The sequence below is a fragment of the Thalassophryne amazonica genome, chromosome 3 (assembly GCF_902500255.1).
Source record: "Thalassophryne amazonica chromosome 3, fThaAma1.1, whole genome shotgun sequence".
NCBI classification, from domain to species: domain Eukaryota; kingdom Metazoa; phylum Chordata; class Actinopteri; order Batrachoidiformes; family Batrachoididae; genus Thalassophryne; species Thalassophryne amazonica.
This window is the reverse complement of record NC_047105.1, coordinates 49281948-49290841: the sequence shown is the minus strand read 5'-3', so window position 1 is coordinate 49290841 and position 8894 is coordinate 49281948. Positions and strand designations below refer to the sequence as shown.

The window sequence follows — 8894 nt, the reverse complement described above, 5'->3', positions numbered from 1 at the left end:
TAGCGGCCGTAGAAGCGCTGTCAGATGAAGAATTGGACAAGTTCTATCACAAATTTTTGCCAGATTGAGAAAGGCAAACACGAGTACTTTGTCACCTGTCTGATTTTAAATAACATATCAAATGACAAGGATCTAATTAGGTGGCATACAAATAATGAATGTTTGAGTGCAGTGGTAATTTGCAAAGTGTTGAATGATGGAGTGTTTCATTCAGTGAGGCTCATGCAAATATCCATACCATTGCACTCAAGTATTCATTATTTGTATGCACACGTTGCAAAAGTTATTGTGGCAACCCCCCCCCCCCTCCCTTTTTTTTTTTTTTTACAAATATAGTCCAGTCTGGAAGAAACAAAAGCATGGATCAGCATTTCAATGCTGACAGCTTTAGTTGCTAATTTGTAGGTCAAGTTTGAGAATATAAAATATAACATTATATCAGTTAGCTGTATTGGTCTGCAGGTTGAACGTCACAAGCTACCCAGCAGCACTGAAGAGGCTTTTGAAAAGCCTAGACATGTACCCTCTAAAATGCAGTGACTGAAACTTTAGGTGAGCCCATCCCCTTGAAATAGTTAACATCATAATTTTAAAACAATAAATACTCTTATCCTGTAACTCACCAAATGAAAAGGATAAATGGAATAAACTTTTATGAGTTTAGATGCACAAGATCAGTACAACGTTCAAGTTGGTTTTTCTTATGTCATATTCCTTATTGTCACCTGCTACCTGCAACAACGCCGGAGATGCTGGACGTCTGTGGCATTTTTGCAAGAAATAATCATATTCATGACTGATATTGTGGTTGATGTTATATATATCTTGAAATGAGCTTGTTTGACCCAGGCTTTTTTTCCCACATCTTAGGCCTGCCCACCATTGATTGCATTAATATACATCAACTCATATTTAAACTCTTAGTGATTTTTTTGATTTGTATTGTTTCTTTTTATTGGATTTTGAGTTTTACTATACGGTGTCCTTGAGTGTCAAGAAAGGCACCTTCAAATTTAATGTATTATTGTTATTATTGTAAAGAAACCTTCTAAAACAGCTAAGTATTTAATAAATTTACCAGAATATATATTTTAAGTAAGCGGGTATAGAAAATGGATGGATATCATGTAAGTATTTTTATTTTGAGGAATTTCAGATAGATTCGTGTATATTTATTCACGGTATACTTATTTATTTCCACTTTTGACTTTTGGTACTGTAAGTACGTCTTTTACTTGGATCAGGGTATTTCTACAGTGTGGTATTATTAGTTGAGTACTTCTTCCACCGCACATGTCAAAGCGCTCAGGCGGCTTTATTAAGGAGGGTTACGTGTGCGTGCGTGCGTGTGCATGTGCGCGGGGTTGGAGGGAGGGGGCGGGCTGGGGGCGGGGCTTAAGTGGCAGATTGCGCCGAGTTTAGCAGTTTGTAATGTGATCCGTGCTGACGGTGGAGAGACTCCGCAGTCATCCCGCATCCTCCTCCCATCACACCGGCACGGAGCGGCGGCGCTGATGGAGCAGCCGTAACGGGACGAACCGGGCACCCGCCGGCACCGCCTGACAACACAAACACACACACGGACATGAGGCTGACGCCGAGAAGAAGTGCGGCTGTTCATTGCGCTCTGCGTCAGATGGCTCGCTGGTTGAGGAGATGATGCACCCACGGGTGCCGCTGAAGGACTTTCTGGGGTGTTGATCGTTTCTGCGGTTGAGCTTCAGAGTGATGCTCAGCCCGCCCAGGTAGAGACAACAGGTTTGGTTCTTGCTTCTGTCAGCAAACCAAACGGAACCCGCAGCCGGACTGCGACAACATGAACTCGATGTTTTTCGCAGACGGTCTGCCCGGTCCGGTATGCGGCGTCCCCAGCGGCTCGGGGGCGGTGACCAGCGCCCTCCGGAACGACCTGGGCTCCAACATCCACGTGCTGAAGACCCTCAACCTGCGCTTCCGCTGCTTCTTGGCTAAAGTGCACGAGCTGGAGCGCAGGAACAAGCTGCTGGAGAGCCAGCTGCAGCAAGCCCTGCACCGCCCGCAGTACCGCGGGCGCGAGGTGGCCGTGCAGACCGACGGGCCCGGGTCCCGCCTGCCCGGCACCATCTGGAGCTTCACACACGTCCGGAGGCAGGGGGAGCGCTTTGAGACCCTGCACGGGCCCGGAGTGACGTGGACGCACCCGGACGGAGTTGGGGTCCAGATTGACACCATCACGCCGGAAGTGAGGGCTCTGTACAACGTGCTGGCCAAAGTCAAGCGCGAGAGAGACGAGTACAGGAGAAGGTGAGGCAAAATACTTTCGTGTGATTGTGATTGTTAATCGTGTGTTATCATGTAAAATTTGTTCCGTGATATACAGTTTTAGTGAAACATGCTTGCTGTAAGACCCGCCCATTGTGCCGGCTGCCCTGTGTGACACGCCCACACGTCTGTGCCACCACTCATTGATTACGACAGAAAATGTCTTTTTTAATTTTATAGTTTTTAGTTTGTTTGAGAAAATTTTATGGGGTTGAGTTCAATTTTAGTCTGCCATTTAGAAGTCTTTACCTGTGTGTGTGTGTGTGTGTGTGTGTGTGTGTGTGTGTGTGTGTGTGTGTGTGTGTATTTTAATACTTCTGATTATGATCATCACTTCTAGAAGAGCACTGTTTACTTCTGCTGTCAGAACAAGGCTCTAAATATGTCTCAGCTGCCTAGTAATAGTACAGTGCATTTTTCCCATTTTTTACGTTACAGTTTTATTCTGAAATGAATGCAATTTATTTTCTTCCTCAAAATTCTACACACAATATCCCATAATGACAATATGAAAAAGTACTCTTTTTGTAATATTTGCAAATATATATAAAACTAGGACTGCAAGCAGTCATATATGGGCCCTCGTTCCGCGCAACCGCCTACCCAGGCCACTGGGTGCCCTTGTGATCACATGTAGGCATGTGCATGCAGGGGCAACCACTCATCACACAGTTTAAAATTTTAAACAAATCACACAATGCATCAAGGAGTTATGACATGTTGATTGTTCATCCACTAGGGGGCGCTCAGTGTACAAACAGAGGGGCTGGGTGTGTTCAGGGGCCAACCGTCATCATACATGTGAAGTTTCAAGTCAATCAGGCAAAGCATGAAGGAGTTATCATGACTTGATGTTCCATGGCAAAGGGTCAAAATGGCGGCACCATAGCGGCCACACCCTTCAACATAGAGAAAAGCTTTCGATAACGTTTGGTCAGTATCATCTGTGGATGCTGTCAAAGAAATTTGAAGTGCATTGGACAAAATCCTGAGGAGTTTGTTCAAATACAACATGTGGAAATCACGCCAAAATGACAAGAAAATTCAAAATGGCCGACTTCCTGTTTGGAGTAGACTCATGGTGCAAGAGACTTTTTTGTACGTCTGTGCAAGTCACACGTGTACCAATTTTCATCTCCCTACTCCAAAAAAAACCCCTATGGGGAGGGGTTTTTGAAAGTTTCAAGGGGGCGCTATTGAGGCATTTTGCCCCGCCCATGGGCAACGCCCCTATGAATTGTAAGAGGTTGTCATGCTCGACCTGTGTATCAATTTTCATGATGATGTGACAAAATTAAAGCCGTCAAAATGAACGTAATTTCATGGCGAATGGGCAATATTCGGTAAGGACTTCCCACGGAGCGGGACGTCCTGCAGCGCTTCCAGGCGCTGTCGTCGGCCTGTTTCGAGCTGAAAACATCCTAATTTAAGGCTTAATTCACCCAGGACATCGTGAGAGAACAGAGAAGATTCAGAAGAGGCCGGCATGAGGAATTTATGCGGACATTCCACTGTTTAAGGACATTTTTTTAATGAAAGACGTACGCGCAAATTCGCCGAGTCGTTTCCGTGACGACTCGGCAAATCTGTGTGCGCCGCGACAGGAAAAACACCTCCGTGTTGAAAACCATTTGTAGAATTCAGGCGGCTTTTAATGGCTTTCAACAAGTGAGTAACTGAGAAATTGTTTAACAGCTTGGGCATGTTCCAACTTGCCCGTTAAGATTTCCAACGGAGGTGTTTTTCCTGCCGCGACCCCCTGCGGTCGGGTCCAGCCCGACATGCGACTCTGCCCGCACGTTCTTTCATTACAAAATGACCGTTAACAATGGAATGTCCGAATAAACTCCTCATGCCGACTTCTTCTGAAAGTTCTCTGTTCTCTGACGACTTACTGCGTCAACAGAGCCTGAAATGTGGAAGTTTTCAACTTGAAACGGCGAGACGCTGCCGCCTCGAAGCGCAGATCGCCGTCAGGCGCCGTGGACCGTCCTTAAAGCGACACTACCAGACCAAAATCTCTCATCAGCCGTTAAAATTTTTACCGAAAACCAGCTGAATTTATTGAATGGTGTCCACTCAGTTGTGCCTTACAGTTTTGAAAAATTTTTTATCAAACAAAGCAACAGTCTCTGAGCCATTCCTAAACAATGAAAAAAATTGACGAGCGGGTGGACGACTCCTCACTCAAAGACTGCCCACAGGCGAATGACGTAACCGACAGGCGTGAAAAAACTCTCGCATGCCCACGAGGGTTCAAGCATGTCTGATGTAATCACACGTGATTCAAATCCATATGGTTTTTGAAAAAAATAATAAGGTCGGATACTTTTCTAATAGACCTCGTATTTAAAAATAAATAAATCTCCTCCACTCCCCAGGAAGGGTGGTTGTGGTTGTGGTTGTGGTTGTGTGTGTGTGTGTGTGTGTGTGTGTGTGTGTGTGTGTGTGTGTGTGTGTGTGTGTGTGTGTGTGTGTGTGTGTGTGTGTGTGTGTGTGTGTGTGTGTGTGTGTGTGTGTGTGTTCCTTAAGCTCAGGTCATCTACCAGAGGCCTGGGAGTTTGAGAGGTCAGCGCAGTATCTCATCTGTTCCTGGGACTGCACTTTTCTGGACAGAGACCTCTGATGTTGTGCCTGGAATCTCCTGGAGCCACTCTTCCAGTTTGGGGGTTACAGTCCCTAGTGTTCCTATTAACCACTGGAACCACTTTGGACTTTACCTTCCACATCTGCTCCAGTTGTCCTTCAGCCCTTGGTAATTCTTTGTTTTCTCGTGCTCCTTCTTTCTGATGTTGCTGTCAGCTGGAATTGACACATTGATCACAACTGCTTTCTTTCCCTTGTCAACCACCACTATGTCTGGTTAGTTGGCCAACAGCTGCTTGTCTATCTGGAATTTGCAGTTCCACAGGATCTTAGCCCTGTTGTTCTCAACCACCTTTGGTGACGTCTCCCATTGGGATTTGGGGACTTCTAATCCATATGCAGCACAGATGGTCCTGTACACAATTCCCAACATGTGGTTGTGTTCCTCAGTGTACGCTGTCCCAGGTTGCACCTTGCATCCTGCTACTATGTGCTGGACTGTCTCTGGGGCACATTTTCACAGCCTGCAACTTGGGTCCTGTCAGCTGTGGTAGACTCCTGCCTCTATGGATCTGATGTTCAGGGCTTGTTCTTGTGCTGCCATGACAGAGTCTCTGTGATGTCCTTTAGGCTGGCCTTTTCTAATCACTGGTAGGTTTTCTTGATGTCAGTCATTTCCTCTGTCTGCTGATGGTACATCCCATGGAGGGGCCTGGTCTTCCATGATCGCTCCTCCTCCTGTTCCTTATTACCGTCTGTCTTAAGCTGCTCAAGGCATTCTTGTAGCAGCTGATCTTAGGGTCCATCTTTCCGATGTATTTCTGAATGATCCTTGTCTCATCTTGGATTGTGGCTCTGACATTCACTAATCCTCACCCACCCTCCTTGTGTTGCTTATAGAGCCACAGGGTCCTGGACTTTGGCTGGAAACCTCCATGCATTGTGAGGAGTTTTTGTTATCTCCTCCTGTGGCCGATTTATTATCTGAGCTGGGTATCTGAAGACTGGTAGGGTGTATGTATTGATGGCTCAGATCTTATTCATACCACTGTTGCTCTGGGGGTTGGTAAGGTTAGACCTTACCTGTGTGAAGTGCTTTGAGGCAACTCTGTTGTGATTTGGCGCTATATAAATGAAAATAAATTGAAATTGAAACTGAGCTGGCTTCTCAGCACCTGTCTTACCTTCTGGAGGTATTTGGCAGTGGCTGACCTTCTTGCATCTTCATCATGGTTCCCATTGGCTTGTGGGATTCCCAAGTACTTATCTGTCCTGTATGTTCCCTGTCCTGCGTTCTGGCAACTCCACCCCCTCAGTCTAGATCACCTTCCCTCGCTTTGCCGCCATTCAGCCACACTTAACCAATCCAAATGACATCCCAATATTCTCACTGTAGATCCTGGTGAGGTGGATCAGTGAGTCAATGTCTCACTCACTCTTGGGATACAGCTTGATGTCGTCCATGTACAGGAGGTGGCTGATGGTTACTCCATTCCTGGATCTATATCTGTAGCTGCTCTTTGTGGTGAGTTGGCTGAGGGGGTTGAGGCCTATGCACAACACCAGTGGGGACAGTGCATCACCTTGGTGTATTCCGCATTTGATGGTGACTTGTGCGATTGCCTTGGAGTTGGCCTCCAATGACATCTTCCACAGTCCCATTGAGTTCCTGATGAAGGTACTCAGTGCACTGTCAGCCTTGTATAGTGCCAAGCACTCCAGTATCCATGTGTGAGGCAGAGTCATAGACCTTCCTATAGTCAATCCAGGTTGTGCTCAGGTTGGTCTGCCTGGTTTTCATGTCCTGGTATTTGAGTCCTGGTGGCTCGGTCAATCAGTAGCTGGTGCTTCAACCCTCTGGTATTGTGTCCTATGCCCATCTGAGCTGTGCTCATGTGTTGACTCATGTACCTACTCAACTTGGTTGCTATGATGCCTAATAGGAGCTCCCATGTTGTGGAGAGGCAGGTAATTGGCTGGTAGTTTGATGGTGTCATACCCTTGTGGGTGTCCTTCATGAGCAGGATTGTCCTGCCCTGTGTTAGCCAGTCTGGCTGAGTATCTGCTGTTAGTAGCTCACTCATTTGTACTACCAGGTGCACATGGAGTGCTGTTATCATCTTCAGCCAGTAGGTGTGGATCACATCAGGCCCTGGCACTGTCCATCTCTTCATCCCTGAGACTCTGCCTTTGTGATGTTGATTGGTTTTTGTTCTGGGAGGTGGTTGTGTTGTGCTCTTAGATCCACCAGCCATTTGGCATTGGTGTTGTGTGATGCCTCTTTCTCCCAGATGTTCTTCCAGTATTGCTCAGTCTCAGTTCTGGACAGGTCTGTTCTTGTATTACTGTTTTCCCCTTTCAGCTAGGGGTACACCCTAGATGGGTCATTGGCGAACAGGCCATTTATTTTCTTGGCCTCTCCTTCTCTGGTGTATCTCTTCAGCCGAGTAGCTAGAGTTGTGAGCCTTTGTTTGGCAGGTTCCAGGGCCTCAGTTATGGAGCTCTTGTTGTACTTCTTATTCATCCAGGACGCGTGTCTCATGATGCCTTTCTGTTCCTCTCTTAGTTGGCTAACATTCTTCTAGGCTTTCCGGATTTGGGCCTCCAAACTTCTTCTCTGTGGAGGGCTCTCTCTTTGGGGGGTATTTTAGATCTTATACCCAAGTGTGTTAAGGATTACTGTGGCAGTGGCATATATGAGATCACTGGTTTCTGTAAAACAGTGTTAATATCTGCAAGTATGTCTCCTGACAGGACTGTCTGTGAGCCGGGGAAGTCGTACTCTTGGTTGTGTTGCTGTCTGCTTTAGTTTTGCCACAATCTTCATCCTCAGCTCAGTAGATGCATCTGTCATATGAGCTATTTGGGTATCATCTGCTTCCTTAATACTACTCCCTCCTACTAGGCTCTGCTCCTTGCATTTACACTGCTCAATACCATGCTGCTGTAGTCTCTGGATCTTCCGTTTGGATAGTAGCTTCCTTCCATTGATGTTGGAACACTGAGCTACCAGGTAAATATATATATATATATATATATATATATATATATATATATATATATATATATATATATATATATATATATATATATATATATATATATATACACACACACATACACACACACACAGAGTGGGGAAAATAAGTATTTTTTTATTGTAGGTACACTTCAACTGTGAGAATCTAAAAAAAAAATCCAGTAAATCACGTTGTGATATTTTTTTTTCTTTTTTTTCTTTTTTTTTTTTTTATAATTAATTTGCAATTTATTGCATAAAATAAGTGTTTGACCCCCTAGAAAAACAGAGCTTAACAATTGGTACAGAAACATTTGTCTGCCATTACAGAAGTCAGACGTTTCCTGTAGTTCTTGACCAAGTTTTCACACACTGCAACAGGGATTTTGGTCCACTCTTCTCCAAATCTTTCAAATCTACAGATCTTCTCCAAATCTTTCAAGTTTGGAATTTCAGCTCCCACCAAAGATTTTCTATTGAGTTCAGGTCTGGAGACTGGCCAGGCCACTCCAGGACCTTGAAATGCTTCTTACGGAGCCCCTCCTTAGTTGGCCTGGCTGTGTGTTTGGGGTCATTGTCATGCTAGAAGACCCAGCCATGACCCATCTTCAATGCTTTTACTGAGGGAAGGAGGTTGTTTGCCAAAATCTCGCAATACATGACCCCATCCATCCTCCCTTCAATATGGTGCAGTCGTCCTGTCCCCTTTGCAGAAGAGCACTCCCAGAGTATGATGTTTCCACCCCCATGCTTCATGGTTGGGATGGTTTTCTTGGGAGTGTTCTCATCCTCTAAACATGGTAAGTGGAGTTGATTCCAAAAAGCTTTATTCTGGTCTCATCTGACCACATGACCTTCTCCCATGCCTCCTCTGGATCATCCACATGGTCACTGGTGAACTTCAAACGGGCCTGGACATGTGCTGGCTTGAGCAAGGGGACCTTCCTGCCCTGCAGGATTTTAAACCATGACAGCATCATGTGTTACT

The 8894-nt window shown here is 45.5% G+C and overlaps 1 protein-coding gene across 4 annotated transcripts in view; it reads left to right on the top strand.

The window, feature by feature from the left end:
* Positions 1 to 1416: 1416 nt before the first annotated feature.
* Positions 1417 to 8894, top strand: part of iffo2b (intermediate filament family orphan 2b) — a 68828-nt gene continuing 61350 nt past the window's right edge. Inside the window, exon 1 of one of the 4 annotated variants that reach the window (XM_034166212.1) lies at positions 1417 to 2283. In XM_034166212.1, the coding sequence (XP_034022103.1) occupies positions 1817 to 2283 (467 nt within the window). In that variant the 5' untranslated portion in view covers positions 1417 to 1816. The remainder of the gene's footprint in view (positions 2284 to 8894) is intronic. The other 3 variants (XM_034166210.1, XM_034166213.1, XM_034166211.1) reach the window with 3 other exon arrangements.